Source organism: Montipora foliosa, chromosome 5, assembly GCF_036669935.1.
Source record: "Montipora foliosa isolate CH-2021 chromosome 5, ASM3666993v2, whole genome shotgun sequence".
In the NCBI taxonomy this organism is placed as follows: domain Eukaryota; kingdom Metazoa; phylum Cnidaria; class Anthozoa; order Scleractinia; family Acroporidae; genus Montipora; species Montipora foliosa.
In genome coordinates this window covers 12250513-12272402 of record NC_090873.1, presented here as the reverse complement: position 1 = coordinate 12272402, position 21890 = coordinate 12250513, and the positions used below count along the sequence as shown (strand labels likewise).

The 21890-nt window shown below is 38.3% G+C and overlaps 1 protein-coding gene across 1 annotated transcript; it reads left to right on the top strand.

Annotated features, from left to right (window-relative positions):
- Positions 1 to 4209: 4209 nt before the first annotated feature.
- LOC138002146 (uncharacterized) lies at positions 4210 to 21724 on the top strand. The gene is made up of 30 exons (XM_068848234.1): positions 4210 to 4461; positions 4667 to 4735; positions 6073 to 6125; positions 6744 to 6815; positions 7196 to 7381; positions 7451 to 7522; positions 7909 to 8094; positions 8164 to 8235; positions 8877 to 8948; positions 9329 to 9514; positions 9584 to 9655; positions 10297 to 10368; positions 11010 to 11081; positions 11723 to 11794; positions 12436 to 12507; positions 13149 to 13220; positions 13862 to 13933; positions 14314 to 14499; positions 14569 to 14640; positions 15282 to 15353; positions 15989 to 16060; positions 16441 to 16626; positions 16696 to 16767; positions 17409 to 17480; positions 18109 to 18180; positions 18816 to 18887; positions 19523 to 19594; positions 20230 to 20301; positions 20936 to 21007; positions 21649 to 21724. The coding sequence occupies exons 1-30, from the start codon at positions 4210 to 4212 to the stop codon at positions 21722 to 21724; spliced, it is 2892 nt and encodes a 963-aa protein (XP_068704335.1).
- The last annotated feature ends 166 nt before the right edge of the window (positions 21725 to 21890 follow it).

Here is a 21890-nt window from a genome sequence, read left to right as displayed (position 1 = left end):
ACCATTACTTTACGCCTTCAGGTCTCTTCAGGGATCAATTTTTATAATAAAACGGCCGCAAGCTTTTGTAAAATCACAGACAGGAAAACCAAGCAAAACTTGTCAAGGCAAACAATCAAGCCAAGGAAAAAGAAAACTTAACTGAAAAAAAAAAAAAAACAACACAATAATAGGAAATCAAAATAAAAATCATGGAGTTAAATGGATCTTGCTTAGAACACGCAAAGCGATCTCAATGGACACTAAGTTAACAAGTACCAATAAGCAAATCACTTATTTTCATTGAAAGGAATTGTTCTTTATTATGTACGTTTTAGGGTAAATTATGTTAAAAGGATTACCCTTTACTGTTAGATAGAGCAACACTCTATTCGTTTTTGTTTTCGTTTCCTCAGAAAGGAAACGTATCTTCTTTGACTTCGGGGTTAACTATTTACAAAGTGAGGTAGAGTGGACAATCAAAATAGAATTTGTAATTGAAATTCTAAACATTAGATGCAAAAACAAACTTGTGAACACGTGAACCTGAAGCATTGCAAATCGCATTGTTGAAAAGCACAAAAGCGATCATAAATAGGAAGATTTAACTATCTGAATAACTTTAGGTTAGATTAAAACGATATATTGTTGAAAAAATTCGAAGTTATCTCTGTTTTTGTTAATGAGTAATGTAAACAATCTTCGCACGTAGTAATAAACTAGATTAAAGAGAAACCAGTTATTGCAAAGCTAGAACTGCCCAAGTTCATATGTAACACACGTAATAGAAGATTCACAGAAAACGGAATTTGAAAAGTTATGCAGTACTTTATCTTTTCTCCAGCCCTCACCATTCCAGAAAAGAAGCACCTTTTCTTTTTGAAATAGTTTCTTGTTGTTTCTTGTATCAACATACAGACGGAAGCTATCTATAAAAGTTTGAATTTAAGATGCGCTTGTTGCAAATGGTGAGCGAAAACCGGAAAATCAAATCATATTATGAGAATTGTATGCTAACTGCTCGTATTCATTTCAAATAGATAATAGTAAAATTCAGATACTCATAATAATAAAGTTTATTCTATGAAGTGGTATAAAAGCCTTAAGGTTATGATTTGTTGGTAGGGAGCTGAGTGACAACCAGCTGAACAAACTGCCTGGGGGTGTCTTTGATAACTATACAAAGCTAGTGAAGCTGTAAGTACTTCTAATATAAAGATTTATTCAAGCCTGAGGCGGAGGTCCCCTCTTATTTATTCTTACAATAATTTAACCTGGCTTGAACCTCAGATCAAATCGAAAACCAGTATCTGGTCGTCAGTTCTTTAAAAAAAAAAAAAAAAAACAGCTGAGTTCCTTGATTTTTAAGCTTAAGTCTGCGATATGTTCACGTGATACCAGTCATGACATACCTTGTTTTGAAAGATGTCAATTAACCATAACATGGATCATGTCCAATATCAAAGATGTTCCCGCCAAAAAACGCGGGTTGTAGCACAGAGTTTCCCATTGACGTACATTGAGGGGTGGATATATGCGCTAGAAGTAATATAATTAAGCATTGTTAAAATAAGAAAAAAGATGAGATCAAGCTCATTAAACTTATATTTTGAAATTCTCTGTGCACTTGCACACGCATGCGACATCATAAATTTAAAAAAAACTCTTTTATATAGGATTAAAAATAATATTGTTTAAAAGCTGCGTTATTTTTGTTGATATCTACATTACTTAATGAGCACATATGATGTTTATTCTTACTTCTTATACCTCACAACGAATGAGTAAAAATCTTACGAGATTAACAACTATGAAGTGATTTGTTTATCATATAGTTTTGCCTCATCTCGCTTTTTTGAGCATGGTATGAGCATTTCACTCGCTGACTTTCCTTTTATTTTGAGATTTGCTGGTTTTGATTCGAAAACCGTTCATGCTTTTACCAACTCGACCTGTGTTATATTTCCTCTTTCTTAAATACCATTACACATGATTTAGAACTATAATGATGATACCACGAAAGAAATTGGTCTTATGATATTTACTGTTTTTTTCTTTCATTTTGCTTATGATAATCGATTCACTGAAAAAAGAAATGATGAATCCATTTCAATTGAAGGTTTAGTTTGGAATAAAATTTCACTATGCGCTTATAGAACATATTACTTAATGTGCGAACAGGGTAGGCATGTTGTTTGACGTGACAAGAAGTGAGCAAGCGCATTCCTCCAAAAAAGGCTTTGTTTCTTCATTGTCGGGAGTGTGAACTATGAAGATTCCATGACGAAGGAAACAAATCTGAACAGTTTACAAAAAAATTTTCTCCAGGTGAAATCCCTGCAGGGACAACTCTATCACGTTATGCTCGGATAACAATGATGCTTCCTCCGGATTTTGTAAAATCCCTGCAAAATCCCTGCAGGGGAAACAATACGCCCTTCCCCTATCTCCAATCCAAATCCAAACAATGTTGTTTATGATATAACGAATATATCAATTTGTTTTTATGTATTTAAACTAAGGTGTAGTTTGCTCTCGGTGGAAGTGATAACCACGCTATAAATAAACACGAGAATTTTGGAAAGAAGCCTCAAAATTCCGGGTTTGATAGCTTACAGTCATGGGTTCGAGGCCGGTTCAAGCCTGGATTGTTTTAAAACTGCACAAGTTGCTTTGTAACTGCGTCGATCACTTTCACTGAGGCCCACAGTCTCGGTTACAAATGTTGTAACACAGACGGACGTGTTATACACCCTTTTAATAAGTCTAATATATGCCGTTTTCCGCTAATGACGTCGAACTCTTGCTTTCAAATTTTATTTAGAAATGTACAAAGGCCTGAAACTTTTCCGATTTCTTTTCTTGCTTGAAGCCTTTGTACATTTCTGAATAAATTTTAAGAGCATGAGTTTGACGACATTAGCGGAAAACGGCATATATTAGACTTATTAAAAGGGTGTATACAGTGATCTTAAATGGGCTAAAGGAAAGTATAAAGCTCTTGGTGTCTGGTTTCGTCGGGTCCAAATATAACAGTTTCTCATAATTACGTATATAAAGTGTTAAAAGTGAAAGCAACGAACCTCAGACGGCAACGGATTTGCGAATTTCGATCTGGTAGAAGTTGTGAAGTTTATTTCAAAGTTCGCAATTTCGTTGTTTAATTCGACGCTTAATTCGCGACTTCGTTACCTAGTATCCCATTTCCCAACAAACTTCGCAACGTGGCGCGGTAAAGTAATGTTAAATCAACTGTAACACAGCTTACAGCCCTACAACAACACCTTTCACCACTGTTACATCACTTTGGACACATGAAACAATTCTTACTCGGGCCCGTAAGGGGCACCGAGTCATAAATCATGTTAGATTTCAGTCTTGTCCTGTGCAGTAAAATACCCGACGAAAAGCACGTGTCGGTGCTTTGACTGGGCAATGCACAACAGCAGGCACGTGGAGCTGTTTAAAGCATTGGTCACAAGATACATTTCTAGTGAATATTAAAAGAAAAGTGGATTTGAAGTGCGGGTTAAAAATGAAGCGCCCTCTCCTTTCTGCACTCCTTCTTCCTTTCACAGTGCAACCTTGTGTCAGTCTTTTTTCCTTTGTTAGCCATGGCTTTTTTCACGTGTGAGTCGGAGTACTGGTGGCGGCACCAGTTTGCTATTTAGGGACACCCTACACCCTGTGTGTGTCTAAGCTCTGAGCTGGTTAGAAGTCTTCGTTTGAGTTTTCTGAATGGCTCGTAACATCTGGCTCATATAGGCTCCTTGCGGTAATTATTTACCGCGTGTCATACAGTGCTGGGTACCCTGTGTGAACAAATGCTTTCTTTGTTGAGTTGTCTGACCACATGGAGTCCATCATATTGGCCCCTGAAAAGCTGGTCATCATGGCAGATTCCAACATCCATGTGGACGTGGCTGGTGACATGGATGCAAATAATCTTTAGGTCTTCAGCAGCATGTGAAGGGGGCTACTTACATTCATGGACACACACTGGATCTGATTGTAACGCGCCAATGGCAATCTGTGATCTCTGCGCCTCAGGTAGACCGCTTATTCTCAGAGCACGTCGCTGTAACGTGCAGTCTTCAAATACCTAAGCCGGCCACTTTTATTGTCAAGGGACATAACTACGGAAATCTTAGATCTGTTAACATTGATCAACTAAGAAAAGACCTCAGAGACTGTGAATAGCGTACTAACCACCCTAGCTCCCTTGATGTGATGGTTGGCTGTTACAACTCTACTCTTACAACCGTTCTGAACCGTGACACCCCTCTCAAAACCAGGGATGTAGCTAAGAAGAGGTTGGTGAAGCAAGATTCTGCAGTCCAGTTCCCACCACACGATGATAAATATCTACTGGCTAACGCTATGAAGAATTTCTTTGTCAAGAAGGTATCTGATATTCGGTTGGATCTTGATGCTACTGCACAAAGGTCTTCTGGATCCTCAAAATATGACTTTGATCGTCCTGTGAGAGACTCATTCAGATAGTTTCGGCTTTTAAACGACGATGACGTCATAGAGCTGGTGAAGAAATGTGCTAAAAAGTACTGCTGTGCTTTGGAACCAATGCCAACTCTATTAGTAGCAGAGTGTATTGATGTGCTTTTGTCTGTAATTAATATAAACAGATGATCAATCAGTCTCTAGAGACCGCCTCTTTTTTGATTCACAGAAGGAAGCCGTAGTAAATCCTCTGCTCAAGAAGCATGGCCTTGATCTTCTGTATGGAAACTATTGCCCAGTTAGTAATCTTTCTTGTTTGTCTAAATTGACAGAACGCTCGGTATCAGATAAACTGCTTTTGCATATGTCTTTCAATGGTCTGTATCCTGCTTTGCAGTCGTCGTATAGGCAACTTCATAGTACTGAGACTTCTCTTTCAAAGATGAAGAATGACATTATTATGAATATGAACAAGGGTCATGTAACTTTGCTGGTTCTTTTAGATTAATGTGCAGCCTTCGATACCGTTGATCAGGGTATTTTGATCATGAGTCTTTAGTCAAGGTTTGGCGTCTCGGGTGAACTCTTGGAATGGTTCTTAGTATACTGAAGGAACAAAAGTCAACGCGTACGTATAGCGGTCAATGGGACTCTTCCTGACCGTTTTTCTTTGCAGTATGGTGTTCCTCAGGGATGCTGTCTCGGTCCTGTATTGTTTATCATTTACGCTTCCAAGCTTGTTAAGACTGTAAACGTACATCTACCTGACGTTCATTGCTATGCTGATGATTCTCACCTTTATCATTTTTTAAAACCTAATTCACGAGCAAGTCATGGTGAAGCAGTTATAGCAATGCAACACTGTATAGAAGACATAAGTCAATGGATGCTAACTGACCGGATTAAGCTAAATGATGATAAAAGTGAATATTTACTTATGGGAACAAGACAGCAACTGTCTAAGATTAGAGCAGGCTCTCTTGTTGTTGGGTGACCATCAGATTATTCCAGCTCAACAGGCTAAGAATTTGGGCTGCTATTTTGATCAGCAACTTAGTATGAGGACAAAAATCAATAAAATTTGTAGTGCACTATATTAGATGCACAAGAAATTATCTATCAACTGAATCAATGAAGAAGTTAGTGTATGCTCTAGTTACTAGTAGAATTGACTCTTGCAATAGTTTATTATGTGGCTTGCCGCAAAAAAAAAAAAAAAAAAAAAAAAAAAAAAAATTTGGAGCGTGTCCAAAACATAGCCGCGAAACTAATTTGAATTGTTTCCCGCTTAGTGCCAGTGCAATTTAGAATTATGTTTAAGGTACTACTAATTACATTGAGAGCTATTCACGGGCTTGTGCAGGAATATATAAATAATTCAATTGGTATTAAGAGTACATCGTGCTATTCTTTGCGACTAAGCGATGAGATTCTCTTTGAGTTGCCACAGGAGTAAACTAAGAGAACATTGGGGGACAGGGCTTTTTGTATTGCGCCCCAAAGCTATGGAACCCTCTCTCCTGTTAAATTCGCAGCAGCAGAACTTTGAACATTTTTAAGAATATGTTACAAACGAATTTAAATAGCATACCTTTTATACCAATGATTTAATAGTAATTAATATTTAAAAACCAGCTGAGAGACATTCCTGACTGCAGTTTTGATAAGAATACCCAGCTAACGGACCTGTAAGGACCGAATTTCTTTTAAATAGCATTGGAAAACAATAACTTTAAAGAGAGCATATTACTAAACGCCCTCATAGGCTAAACTTGTACATGTATTTCCAGATTTAACAACGTTATTACATGACAAAGAACACAAATTTGAGAACTCTGAGAAGGTGCTTATATAAAGTGCTCAAGTTGCCCACTTTCGAATGTCAACCTATGATTTCCTAATTACTTGATATATCCACAAGTAAAGCGTTAACGGGATTTAATTTTCGTTTCCATAGTAAGCCATGAACGAGGGGATCCAATGAGTAATTTATGGAAAATGTGACCGGAAAAGACTACAGGCTGAACCATGATCCACTGACTATTTCGCAGTAATAGGGCTTCAAAGTCTGGCAAAGACAAACATGTATACAGGGCCACTGGTCTGCTATTAATCACTTACAAACATGTTGCTTGGAGCCCAAGAAATCGACTAAAGCAAAACCGTGATGGTAATATAGTCCCACCACCTCCCACCGCTCAATGGTCCTTGAAGTCTTTGGGTCTTTGAAAGGGCTGGTAAACTTTAAACTGTCCCAAAAGCTGTCAATTTTGCCACAGGAATATATGTTTCGTCTCTTTTTGTAGGGATTTGTCAGGAAACCAGCTGACGGATCTTCCTGACGGCATTTTTGATAACAATGCCGTGCTAAGAAAGCTGTAAGGACCATGTGTCAGTTACGTAACATTGGAAAACAACTCAAAGCAGTTGTAGCTTCTATTAAAGAAAGCATATTACTAAACTCCTTTACAGGCTATACTTCTACATGTATTTACAGTTTTAACAACGTTATTACATGAACAAGAACACAACTCTGACAACTTCAGAAGGTGCTTACATAATATCCTTAAGTTGCCCACTTCCTACTGTTAACAAATCATTTGTTCATTACTTGATATACCCACGAGTACAGTGTTAACGGGAAATGTATTTTGTTTTTAAAGTAAGCCATGAACAAGAGGGATTCAAAGGGTAACTTATGTAAAATGTGACCGGAAAAGAGTAAAGGCTAAACCATGATCCACTGACTATTTCGCAGTAATAGGGCTGCAAAGTCTGGCAAAGAAGAACATGTATACAGGGCCACTGATCTGCCATTTATAACTTACAAACATGTTGCTTGGAGCCCAAGAAACCGACCAAAGCAAAACAGTGATGGTAATATAGTCCCACCACCTCCCACCGCTCGATGGTCCTTGATGTCTTTGGGTCGTTTAAAGGGATGGTAAAGTTTAAACTATCATAAAAGCTGTCAATTTTTCCACAGGAATATATGTTTTGTCTCTTTTTGTAGGGATTTATCAGGAAACCAGCTGACGGATCTTCCTGACGGCATTTTTGATAGGAATGCCGAGCTATGGGACCTGTAAGGACCAAGTGTCTGTTTCATAACATTGGAAAACCAGTCAAAGCAGTTGTAACTTTTATTAAAGAAAGCATATTACTAAATCGTTACGCCTTTACAGGCTATACTTCTACATGTATTTACAGTTTTAACAACGTTATTACATGAACAAGAACACAACTCTGACAACTTCAGAAGGTGCTTACATAATATCCTTAAGTTGCCCACTTCCTACTGTTAACAAATCATTTGTTCATTACTTGATATACCCACGAGTACAGTGTTAACGGGAAATGTATTTTGTTTTTAAAGTAAGCCATGAACAAGAGGGATTCAAAGGGTAACTTATGTAAAATGTGACCGGAAAAGAGTAAAAGCTGAACCATGATCCACTGACTATTTCGCAGTAATAGGGCTGCCAAGTCTGGCAAAGAAGAACATGTATACAGGGCCACTGATCTGCCATTTATAACTTACAAACATGTTGCTTGGAGCCCAAGAAATCGACCAAAGCAAAACAGTGATGGTAATATAGTCCCACCACCTCCCACCGCTCGATGGTCCTTGATGTCTTTGGGTCGTTTAAAGGGATGGTAAAGTTTAAACTGTCCCAAAAGCTGTCACTTTTTCCACAGGAATATATGTTTTGTCTCTTTTTGTAGGGATTTGTCAGGAAACCAGCTGACGGATCTTCCTGACGGCATTTTTGATAGGAATGCCGAGCTATGGGACCTGTAAGGACCAAGTGTCTGTTTCATTACATTGGAAAACCAGTCAAAGCAGTTGTAACTTTTATTAAAGAAAGCATATTACTAAAACGTTACCCCTTTACAGGCTATACTTGTACATGTATTTACAGTTTTAACAACGTTATTGCATGAAAAAGAGCACAACTCTGACAACTTCAGATGGTGCTTACATAATATTCTTAAGTTGCCCACTTCCTACTGTTAACATATCATTTGTTGATTACTTGATATACCCACGAGTACAGTGTTAACGGGAAATGTATTTTGTTTTTAAAGTAAGCCATGGACAAGGGGGATTCAAAGGGTAATTTATGTAAAATGTGACCGGAAAAGAGTAAAGGCTCAACCATGATCCACTGGCAATTTCGGAGTAATAGGGCTGCAAAGTCTGGCAAAGAAGAACATGTATACAGGGCCACTGATATGCCATTTATAACTTACAAACATGTTGCTTGGAGCCCAAGAAATCGACCAAAGCAAAACAGTGATGGTAATATAGTCCCACCACCTCCCACCGCTCGATGGTCCTTGATGTCTTTGGGTCCTTTAAAGGGATGGTAAAGTTTAAACTGTCCCAAAAGCTGTCAATTTTGCCACAGGAATATATGTTTCGTCTCTTTTTGTAGGGATTTGTCAGGAAACCAGCTGACGGATCTTCCTGACGGCATTTTTGATAACAATGCCGTGCTAAGAAAGCTGTAAGGACCATGTGTCAGTTACGTAACATTGGAAAACAACTCAAAGCAGTTGTAGCTTCTATTAAAGAAAGCATATTACTAAACTCCTTTACAGGCTATACTTCTACATGTATTTACAGTTTTAACAACGTTATTACATGAACAAGAACACAACTCTGACAACTTCAGAAGGTGCTTACATAATATCCTTAAGTTGCCCACTTCCTACTGTTAACAAATCAGTTGTTCATTACTTGATATACCAACGAGTACAGTGTTAACGGGAAATGTATTTTGTTTTTAAAGTAAGCCATGAACAAGAGGGATTCAAAGGGTAACTTATGTAAAATGTGACCGGAAAAGAGTAAAGGCTGAACCATGATCCACTGACTATTTCGCAGTAATAGGGCTGCAAAGTCTGGCAAAGAAGAACATGTATACAGGGCCACTGATCTGCCATTTATAACTTACAAACATGTTGCTTGGAGCCCAAGAAATCGACCAAAGCAAAACAGTGATGGTAATATAGTCCCACCACCTCCCACCGCTCGATGGTCCTTGATGTCTTTGGGTCGTTTAAAGGGATGGTAAAGTTTAAACTATCATAAAAGCTGTCAATTTTTCCACAGGAATATATGTTTTGTCTCTTTTTGTAGGGATTTTTCAGGAAACCAGCTGACGGATCTTCCTGACGGCATTTTTGATAGGAATGCCGAGCTATCGGACCTGTAAGGACCAAGTGTCTGTTTCATAACATTAAAAAACCAGTCAAAGGAGTTGTAACTTTTATTAAAGAAAGCATATTACTAAAACGTTACGCCTTTACAGGCTATAATTGTACATGTATTTACAGTTTTAACAACGTTATTACATGAAAAAGAGCACAACTCTGACAACTTCAGAAGGTGCTTACATAATATTCTTAAGTTGCCCACTTCCTACTGTTAACATATCATTTGTTGATTACTTGATATACCCACGAGTACAGTGTTAACGGGAAATGTATTTTGTTTTTAAAGTAAGCCATGGACAAGGGGGATTCAAAGGGTAACTTATGTAAAATGTGACCGGAAAAGAGTAAAGGCTGAACCATGATCCACTGACAATTTCGGACAAATAGGGCTGCAAAGTCTGGCAAAGAAGAACATGTATACAGGGCCACTGCTCTGCCATTTATAACTTACAAACATGTTGCTTGGAGCCCAAGAAATCGACCAAAGCAAAACAGTGATGGTAATATAGTCCCACCACCTCCCACCGCTCGATGGTCCTTGATGTCTTTGGGTCGTTTAAAGGGATGGTAAAGTTTAAACTATCATAAAAGCTGTCAATTTTTCCACAGGAATATATGTTTTGTCTCTTTTTGTAGGGATTTTTCAGGAAACCAGCTGACGGATCTTCCTGACGGCATTTTTGATAGGAATGCCGAGCTATCGGACCTGTAAGGACCAAGTGTCTGTTTCATAACATTAAAAAACCAGTCAAAGGAGTTGTAACTTTTATTAAAGAAAGCATATTACTAAAACGTTACGCCTTTACAGGCTATAATTGTACATGTATTTACAGTTTTCACAACGTTATTACATGAAAAAGAGCACAACTCTGACAACTTTAGAAGGTGCTTACATAATATTCTTAAGTTGCCCACTTCCTACTGTTAACATATCATTTGTTGATTACTTGATATACCCACGAGTACAGTGTTAACGGGAAATGTATTTTGTTTTTAAAGTAAGCCATGGACAAGGGGGATTCAAAGGGTAACTTATGTAAAATGTGACCGGAAAAGAGTAAAGGCTGAACCATGATCCACTGACAATTTCGGACAAATAGGGCTGCAAAGTCTGGCAAAGAAGAACATGTATACAGGGCCACTGCTCTGCCATTTATAACTTACAAACATGTTGCTTGGAGCCCAAGAAATCGACCAAAGCAAAACAGTGATGGTAATATAGTCCCACCACCTCCCACCGCTCGATGGTCCTTGATGTCTTTGGGTCGTTTAAAGGGATGGTAAAGTTTAAACTATCATAAAAGCTGTCAATTTTTCCACAGGAATATATGTTTTGTCTCTTTTTGTAGGGATTTTTCAGGAAACCAGCTGACGGATCTTCCTGACGGCATTTTTGATAGGAATGCCGAGCTATCGGACCTGTAAGGACCAAGTGTCTGTTTCATAACATTAAAAAACCAGTCAAAGCAGTTGTAACTTTTATTAAAGAAAGCATATTACTAAAACGTTACGCCTTTACAGGCTATAATTGTACATGTATTTACAGTTTTAACAACGTTATTACATGAAAAAGAGCACAACTCTGACAACTTCAGAAGGTGCTTACATAATATTCTTAAGTTGCCCACTTCCTACTGTTAACATATCATTTGTTGATTACTTGATATACCCACGAGTACAGTGTTAACGGGAAATGTATTTTGTTTTTAAAGTAAGCCATGGACAAGGGGGATTCAAAGGGTAACTTATGTAAAATGTGACCGGAAAAGAGTAAAGGCTGAACCATGATCCACTGACAATTTCGGACAAATAGGGCTGCAAAGTCTGGCAAAGAAGAACATGTATACAGGGCCACTGCTCTGCCATTTATAACTTACAAACATGTTGCTTGGAGCCCAAGAAATCGACCAAAGCAAAACAGTGATGGTAATATAGTCCCACCACCTCCCACCGCTCGATGGTCCTTGATGTCTTTGGGTCGTTTAAAGGGATGGTAAAGTTTAAACTATCATAAAAGCTGTCAATTTTTCCACAGGAATATATGTTTTGTCTCTTTTTGTAGGGATTTTTCAGGAAACCAGCTGACGGATCTTCCTGACGGCATTTTTGATAGGAATGCCGAGCTATCGGACCTGTAAGGACCAAGTGTCTGTTTCATAACATTAAAAAACCAGTCAAAGGAGTTGTAACTTTTATTAAAGAAAGCATATTACTAAAACGTTACGCCTTTACAGGCTATAATTGTACATGTATTTACAGTTTTCACAACGTTATTACATGAAAAAGAGCACAACTCTGACAACTTTAGAAGGTGCTTACATAATATTCTTAAGTTGCCCACTTCCTACTGTTAACATATCATTTGTTGATTACTTGATATACCCACGAGTACAGTGTTAACGGGAAATGTATTTTGTTTTTAAAGTAAGCCATGGACAAGGGGGATTCAAAGGGTAACTTATGTAAAATGTGACCGGAAAAGAGTAAAGGCTGAACCATGATCCACTGACAATTTCGGACAAATAGGGCTGCAAAGTCTGGCAAAGAAGAACATGTATACAGGGCCACTGCTCTGCCATTTATAACTTACAAACATGTTGCTTGGAGCCCAAGAAATCGACCAAAGCAAAACAGTGATGGTAATATAGTCCCACCACCTCCCACCGCTCGATGGTCCTTGATGTCTTTGGGTCGTTTAAAGGGATGGTAAAGTTTAAACTATCATAAAAGCTGTCAATTTTTCCACAGGAATATATGTTTTGTCTCTTTTTGTAGGGATTTTTCAGGAAACCAGCTGACGGATCTTCCTGACGGCATTTTTGATAGGAATGCCGAGCTATCGGACCTGTAAGGACCAAGTGTCTGTTTCATAACATTAAAAAACCAGTCAAAGCAGTTGTAACTTTTATTAAAGAAAGCATATTACTAAAACGTTACGCCTTTACAGGCTATAATTGTACATGTATTTACAGTTTTCACAACGTTATTACATGAAAAAGAGCACAACTCTGACAACTTTAGAAGGTGCTTACATAATATTCTTAAGTTGCCCACTTCCTACTGTTAACATATCATTTGTTGATTACTTGATATACCCACGAGTACAGTGTTAACGGGAAATGTATTTTGTTTTTAAAGTAAGCCATGGACAAGGGGGATTCAAAGGGTAACTTATGTAAAATGTGACCGGAAAAGAGTAAAGGCTGAACCATGATCCACTGACAATTTCGGACAAATAGGGCTGTAAAGTCTGGCAAAGAAGAACATGTATACAGGGCCACTGCTCTGCCATTTATAACTTACAAACATGTTGCTTGGAGCCCAAGAAATCGACCAAAGCAAAACAGTGATGGTAATATAGTCCCACCACCTCCCACCGCTCGATGGTCCTTGATGTCTTTGGGTCGTTTAAAGGGATGGTAAAGTTTAAACTGTCCCAAAAGCTGTCACTTTTTCCACAGGAATATATGTTTTGTCTCTTTTTGTAGGGATTTGTCAGGAAACCAGCTGACGGATCTTCCTGACGGCATTTTTGATAGGAATGCCGAGCTATGGGACCTGTAAGGACCAAGTGTCTGTTTCATTACATTCAAAAACCAGTCAAAGCAATTGTAACTTTTATTAAAGAAAGCATATTACTAAAACGTTACGCCTTTACAGGCTATACTTGTACATGTATTTACAGTTTTAACAACGTTATTGCATGAAAAAGAGCACAACTCTGACAACTTCAGATGGTGCTTACATAATATTCTTAAGTTGCCCACTTCCTACTGTTAACATATCATTTGTTGATTACTTGATATACCCACGAGTACAGTGTTAACGGGAAATGTATTTTGTTTTTAAAGTAAGCCATGGACAAGGGGGATTCAAAGGGTAATTTATGTAAAATGTGACCGGAAAAGAGTAAAGGCTCAACCATGATCCACTGATAATTTTGGAGTAATAGGGCTGCAAAGTCTGGCAAAGAAGAACATGTATACAGGGCCACTGATATGCCATTTATAACTTACAAACATGTTGCTTGGAGCCCAAGAAATCGACCAAAGCAAAACAGTGATGGTAATATAGTCCCACCACCTCCCACCGCTCGATGGTCCTTGATGTCTTTGGGTCCTTTAAAGGGATGGTAAAGTTTAAACTGTCCCAAAAGCTGTCAATTTTTCCACAGGAATATATGTTTCGTCTCTTTTTGTAGGGATTTGTCAGGAAACCAGCTGACGGATCTTCCTGACGGCATTTTTGATAACAATGCCGTGCTAAGAAAGCTGTAAGGACCATGTGTCAGTTACGTAACATTGGAAAACAACTCAAAGCAGTTGTAGCTTCTATTAAAGAAAGCATATTACTAAACTCCTTTACAGGCTATACTTCTACATGTATTTACAGTTTTAACAACGTTATTACATGAACAAGAACACAACTCTGACAACTTCAGAAGGTGCTTACATAATATCCTTAAGTTGCCCACTTCCTACTGTTAACAAATCAGTTGTTCATTACTTGATATACCCACGAGTACAGTGTTAACGGGAAATGTATTTTGTTTTTAAAGTAAGCCATGAACAAGAGGGATTCAAAGGGTAACTTATGTAAAATGTGACCGGAAAAGAGTAAAGGCTGAACCATGATCCACTGACTATTTCGCAGTAATAGGGCTGCAAAGTCTGGCAAAGAAGAACATGTATACAGGGCCACTGATCTGCCATTTATAACTTACAAACATGTTGCTTGGAGCCCAAGAAATCGACCAAAGCAAAACAGTGATGGTAATATAGTCCCACCACCTCCCACCGCTCGATGGTCCTTGATGTCTTTGGGTCGTTTAAAGGGATGGTAAAGTTTAAACTATCATAAAAGCTGTCAATTTTTCCACAGGAATATATGTTTTGTCTCTTTTTGTAGGGATTTTTTAGGAAACCAGCTGACGGATCTTCCTGACGGCATTTTTGATAGAAATGCCGAGCTATGGGACCTGTAAGGACCAAGTGTCTGTTTCATAACATTAAAAAACCAGACAAAGCAGTTGTAACTTTTATTAAAGAAAGCATATTACTAAAACGTTACGCCTTTACAGGCTATAATTGTACATGTATTTACAGTTTTAACAACGTTATTACATGAAAAAGAGCACAACTCTGACAACTTCAGAAGGTGCTTACATAATCTTCTTAAGTTGCCCACTTCCTACTGTTAACATATTATTTGTTGATTACTTGATATACCCACGAGTACAGTGTTAACGGGAAATGTATTTTGTTTTTAAAGTAAGCCATGGACAAGGGGGATTCAAAGGGTAACTTATGTAAAATGTGACCGGAAAAGAGTAAAGGCTGAACCATGATCCACTGACAATTTCGGACAAATAGGGCTGCAAAGTCTGGCAAAGAAGAACATGTATACAGGGCCACTGCTCTGCCATTTATAACTTACAAACATGTTGCTTGGAGCCCAAGAAATCGACCAAAGCAAAACAGTGATGGTAATATAGTCCCACCACCTCCCACCGCTCGATGGTCCTTGATATCTTTGGGTCGTTTAAAGGGATGGTAAAGTTTAAACTGTCCCAAAAGCTGTCAATTTTGCCACAGGAATATATGTTTCGTCTCTTTTTGTAGGGATTTGTCAGGAAACCAGCTGACGGATCTTCCTGACGGCATTTTTGATAACAATGCCGTGCTAAGAAAGCTGTAAGGACCATGTGTCAGTTACGTAACATTGGAAAACAACTCAAAGCAGTTGTAGCTTCTATTAAAGAAAGCATATTACTAAACTCCTTTACAGGCTATACTTCTACATGTATTTACAGTTTTAACAACGTTATTACATGAACAAGAACACAACTCTGACAACTTCAGAAGGTGCTCACATAATATCCTTAAGTTGCCCACTTCCTACTGTTAACAAATCATTTGTTTATTACTTGATATACCCACGAGTACAGTGTTAACGGGAAATGTATTTTGTTTTTAAAGTAAGCCATGAACAAGAGGGATTCAAAGGGTAACTTATGTAAAATGTGACCGGAAAAGAGTAAAGGCTGAACCATGATCCACTGACTATTTCGCAGTAATAGGGCTGCAAAGTCTGGCAAAAAAGAACATGTATACAGGGCCACTGCTCTGCCGTTTATAACTTACAAACATGTTGCTTGGAGCCCAAGAAATCGACCAAAGCAAAACAGTGATGGTAATATAGTCCCACCACCTCCCACCGCTCGATGGTCCTTGATGTCTTTGGGTCGTTTAAAGGGATGGTAAAGTTTAAACTGTCCCAAAAGCTGTCAATTTTGCCACAGGAATATATGTTTCGTCTCTTTTTGTAGGGATTTGTCAGGAAACCAGCTGACGGATCTTCCTGACGGCATTTTTGATAACAATGCCGTGCTAAGAAAGCTGTAAGGACCATGTGTCAGTTACGTAACATTGGAAAACAACTCAAAGCAGTTGTAGCTTCTATTAAAGAAAGCATATTACTAAACTCCTTTACAGGCTATACTTCTACATGTATTTACAGTTTTAACAACGTTATTACATGAACAAGAACACAACTCTGACAACTTCAGAAGGTGCTCACATAATATCCTTAAGTTGCCCACTTCCTACTGTTAACAAATCATTTGTTTATTACTTGATATACCCACGAGTACAGTGTTAACGGGAAATGTATTTTGTTTTTAAAGTAAGCCATGAACAAGAGGGATTCAAAGGGTAACTTATGTAAAATGTGACCGGAAAACAGTAAAGGCTGAACCATGATCCACTGACTATTTCGCAGTAATAGGGCTGCAAAGTCTGGCAAAGAAGAACATGTATACAGGGCCACTGATCTGCCATTTATAACTTACAAACATGTTGCTTGGAGCCCAAGAAACCGACCAAAGCAAAACAGTGATGGTAATATAGTCCCACCACCTCCCACCGCTCGATGGTCCTTGATGTCTTTGGGTCGTTTAAAGGGATGGTAAAGTTTAAACTATCATAAAAGCTGTCAATTTTTCCACAGGAATATATGTTTTGTCTTTTTTTGTAGGGATTTGTCAGGAAACCAGCTGACGGATCTTCCTGACGGCATTTTTGATAGGAATGCCGAGCTATGGCACCTGTAAGGACCAAGTGTCTGTTTCATAACATTAAAAAACCAGTCAAAGTACTTGTAACTTTTATTAAAGAAAGGATATTACTAAAACGTTACGCCTTTACAGGCTATAATTGTACATGTATTTACAGTTTTAACAACGTTATTACATGAAAAAGAGCACAACTCTGACAACTTCAGAAGGTGCTTACGTAATATTCTTAAGTTGCCCACTTCCTACTGTTAACATATCATTTGTTGATTACTTGATATACCCACGAGTACAGTGTTAACGGGAAATGTATTTTGTTTTTAAAGTAAGCCATGGACAAGGGGGATTCAAAGGGTAATTTATGTAAAATGTGACCGGAAAAGAGTAAAGGGCGAACCATGATCCACTGACTATTTCGCAGTAATAGGGCTGCAAAGTCTGGCAAAGAAGAACATGTATACAGGGCCACTGATCTGCCATTTATAACTTACAAACATGTTGCTTGGAGCCCAAGAAATCGACCAAGGCAAAACAGTGATGGTAATATAGTCCCACCACCTCCCACCGCTCGATGGTCCTTGAAGTCTTTGGGTCGTTTAAAGGGATGGTAAAGTTTAAACTGTCCCAAAAGCTGTCAATTTTGCCACAGGAATATATGTTTTGTCTCTTTTTGTAGGGATTTTTTAGGAAACCAGCTGAGGGATCTTCCTGACGGCATTTTCGATAGAAATGCCGATCTATGGGACCTGTAAGGACCATGTGTCTCTTACATAACATTGGAAAACCAGTCAAAGCAGATCTAACTTTTATTAAAGAAAGCATATTACTAAAACGTTACGCCTTTACAGGCAATACTTGTATATGTATTTACAGTTTTAACAACGTTATTACATGAAAAAGAGCACAACTCTGACAACTTCAGAAGGTGCTTACATGATATCCTTAAGTTGCCCACTTCCTACTGTTAACATAACATTTGTTCATTACTTGATATACCCACGAGCAATATTTCTTTTGTTTATAAAGTAAGCCATGGACAATGGGGATTCAAAGGGTAATTTAAATAAAATGTGACCGGAAAAGAGTAAAGGCTAAACCATGATCCACTGACTATTTCGTAGTAATAGGGCTGCAAATTCTTGCAAAAACAAACGTGTATACAGGGCTACTGGTCTGATATTAATAACTTACAAACATGTTGCTTGGAGCCCAAGAAATCGACCAAAGCAAAACAGTGATGGTAATATAGTCCCACCACCTCCCACCGCGCGATGGTCCTTGATGTCTTTGGGTCGTTTAAAGGGATGGTAAAGTTTAAACTGTCCCAAAAGCTGTCAATTTTTCCACAGGAATATATGTTTCGTCTCTTTTTGTAGGCATTTGTCAGGAAACCAGCTGACGGATCTTCCTGACGGCATTTTTGATAACAATGCCGTGCTAGAATACCTGTAAGGACCATGTGTCAGTTACGTAACATTGGAAAACAACTCAAAGCAGTTGTAGCTTCTATTAAAGAAAGCATATTACTATACTCCTTTACAGGCTATACTTCTACATGTATTTACAGTTTTAACAACGTTATTACATGAACAAGAACACAACTCTGACAACTTCAGAAGGTGCTTACATAATATCCTTAAGTTGCCCACTGCCTACTGTTAACATATCATTTGTTCATTACTTGATATACCCACGAGTACAGTGTTAACGGGAAATGTATTTTGTTTTTAAAGTAAGCCATGGACAAGAGGGATTCAGAGGGTAATTTATGTAAAATGTGACCGGAAAAGAGTAAAGGCTGAACCATGATCTACTGACAATTTCGGAGTAATAGGGCTGCAAAGTCTGGCAAAGAAGAACTTGTATACAGGGCCACTGATCTGCCATTTGTAACTTACAAACATGTTGCTTGGAGCCCAAGAAATTGACCAAAGCAAAACAGTGATGGTAATATAGTCCCAGCACCACCCACCGCTCGATGGTCCTTGATGTCTTTGGGTCGTTTAAAGGGATGGTAAAGTTTAAACTGTCCCAAAAGCTGTCAATTTTTCCACAGGAATATATGTTTCGTCTCTTTTTGTAGGTTTTTTTCAAGAAACCAGCTGACGAATCTTTCTGACGGCATTTTTGATAACAATGCCGTGCTAAGATGCCTGTAAGGACCATGTGTCAGTTACGTAACATTGGAAAACAACCCAAAGCAGTTGTAGCTTCTATTAAAGAAAGCATATTACTATACTCCTTTACAGGCTATACTTCTACATGTATTTACAGTTTTAACAACGTTATTACATGAACAAGAACACAACTCTGACAACTTCAGAAGGTGCTTACATAATATCCTTAAGTTGCCCACTTCCTACTGTTAACAAATCATTTGTTCATTACTTGATATACCCACGAGTACAGTGTTAACGGAAAATGTATTTTGTTTTTAAAGTAAGCCATGAACAAGAGGGATTCAAAGGGTAACTTATGTAAAATGTAACCGGAAAAGAGTAAAGGACGAACCATGATCCCCTGACTAGTTCGCAGTAATAGGGCTGCAAAGTCTGGCAAAGAAGAACATGTATACAGGGCCACTGGTCTGCTATTAATAACTTACAAACATGTTGCTTGGAGCCCAAGAAATCGACCAAAGCAAAACAGTGATGGTAATATAGTCCCACCACCTCCCACCGCTCGATGGTCCTTGATGTCTTTGGGTCGTTTAAAGGGATGGTAAAGTTTAAACTGTCCCAAAAGCTGTCAATTTTGCCACAGGAATATATGTTTCGTCTCTTTTTGTAGGGATTTGTCAGGAAACCAGCTGACGGATCTTCCTGACGGCATTTTTGATAACAATGCCGTGCTAGAATACCTGTAAGGACCATGTGTCAGTTACGTAACATTGGAAAACAACTCAAAGCAGTTGTAGCTTCTATTAAAGAAAGCATATTACTAAACTCCTTTACAGGCTATACTTCTACATGTATTTACAGTTTTAACCACGTTATTACATGAACATGAACACAACTCTGACAACTTCAGAAGGTGCTTACATAATATCCTTAAGTTGCCCACTTCCTACTGTTAACATATCATTTGTTGATTACTTGATATACCCACGAGTACAGTGTTAACGGGAAATGTATTTTGTTTTTAAAGTAAGCCATGGACAAGAGGGATTCAGAGGGTAATTTATGTAAAATGTGACCGGAAAAGAGTAAAGGCTGAACCATGATCTACTGACAATTTCGGAGTAATAGGGCTGCAAAGTCTGGCAAAGAAGAACTTGTATACAGGGCCACTGATCTGCCATTTATAACTTACAAACATGTTGCTTGGAGCCCAAGAAATTGACCAAAGCAAAACAGTGATGGTAATATAGTCCCACCACCTCCCACCGCTCGATGGTCCTTGATGTCTTTGGGTCGTTTAAAGGGATGGTAAAGTTTAAACTGTCCCAAAAGCTGTCAATTTTTCCACAGGAATATATGTTTCGTCTCTTTTTGTAGGTTTTTTTCAGGAAACCAGCTGACGAATCTTTCTGACGGCATTTTTGATAACAATGCCGTGCTAAGATACCTGTAAGGACCATGTGTCAGTTACGTAACATTGGAAAACAACCCAAAGCAGTTGTAGCTTCTATTAAAGAAAGCATATTACTAGACTCCTTTACAGGCTATACCTCTACATGTATTTACAGTTTTAACAACGTTATTACATGAACAAGAACACAACTCTGACAACTTCAGAAGGTGCTTACATAATATCCTTAAGTTGCCCACTTCCTACTGTTAACAAATCATTTGTTCATTACTTGATATACCCACGAGTACAGTGTTAACGGGAAATGTATTTTGTTTTTAAAGTAAGCCATGAACAAGAGGGATTCAAAGGGTAACTTATGTAAAATGTAACCGGAAAAGAGTAAAGGACGAACCATGATCCACTGACTATTTCGCAGTAATAGGGCTGCAAAGTCTGGCAAAGAAGAACATGTATACAGGGCCACTGGTCTGCTATTAATAACTTACAAACATGTTGCTTGGAGCCCAAGAAATCGACCAAAGCAAAACAGTGATGGTAATATAGTCCCACCACCTCCCACCGCTCGATGGTCCTTGAAGTCTTTGGGTCTTTGAAAGGGTTGAAAAGTTTAAACTGTCGCTAAAGCTTACAATTTTGCCACAGGAATATATGTTTTGTCTCTTTTTGTAGGGCTTTTTCAGGAAACCAGCTGACGGATCTTCCTGACGGCATTTTTGATAACAATGCCGTGCTAGAATACCTGTAAGGACCATGTGTCAGTTACGTAACATTGGAAAACAACTCAAAGCAGTTGTAACTTTTATTAAAGAAAGCATATTACTAAAACGTTACGCCTTTACAAGCTATACTTTTATATGTATTTACAGTTTTAACAACGTTATTAGATGAAAAAGAGCACAACTCTGACAACTTCAGAAGGTGCTTACATAATATCCTTAAGTTGCCCACTTCCTATTGTTAACATATCATTTGTTCATTACTGGATATACCCACGAGTAAAGTGTTAACGGGAAATGTATTTTGTTTTTAAAGTAAGCCATGGACAAGGGGTATTCAAAGGGTAATTTATGTAAAATGTGATCGGAAAAGAGTAAAGGCTAAACAGTGATCCACTGACTATTCCACAGTAATAAGGCTGCAAAGTCTGGCAAAGACAAACATGTATACAGGGCTACTGGTCTGCCATTTATAACTTACAAACATGTTGCTTGGAGCCCAAGAAATCGACCAAAGCAAAACAGTGATGGTAATATAGTCCCACCACCTCCCACCGCTCGATGGTCCTTGAAGTCTTTGGGTCGTTTAAAGGGATGGTAAAGTTAAAACTGTCCCAAAAGCTGTCAATTTTGCCACAGGAATATATGTTTTGTCTCTTTTTGTAGGGATTTGTCAGGAAACCAGCTGAGGGATCTTCCTGACGGCATTTTTGATAGGAATGCCGAGCTATGGGACCTGTAAGGACCAAGTGTCTGTTTCATAACATTGGAAAACCACTCAAAGCAGTTGTAACTTTTATTAAAGAAAGCATATTACTAAAACGTTACGCCTTTACAGGCTCTACTTTTATATGTATTTACAGTTTTAACAACGTTATTAGATGAAAAAGAGCACAACTCTGACAACT

Bases quoted from the DNA above. Each gene is read 5' to 3' on its own strand.
- LOC138002146 (XM_068848234.1), top strand. From the start codon at position 4,210: ATGGTTGGCTGTTACAACTCTACTCTTACAACCGTTCTGAACCGTGAC. The intron at 8,095-8,163 runs GTAAAGTTTAAA...CTCTTTTTGTAG, and splicing joins TTGGGTCGTTTAAAGGGATG to GGATTTGTCAGGAAACCAGC. The intron at 13,934-14,313 runs GTAAGGACCATG...ACTATTTCGCAG, and splicing joins AATGCCGTGCTAAGAAAGCT to TAATAGGGCTGCAAAGTCTG.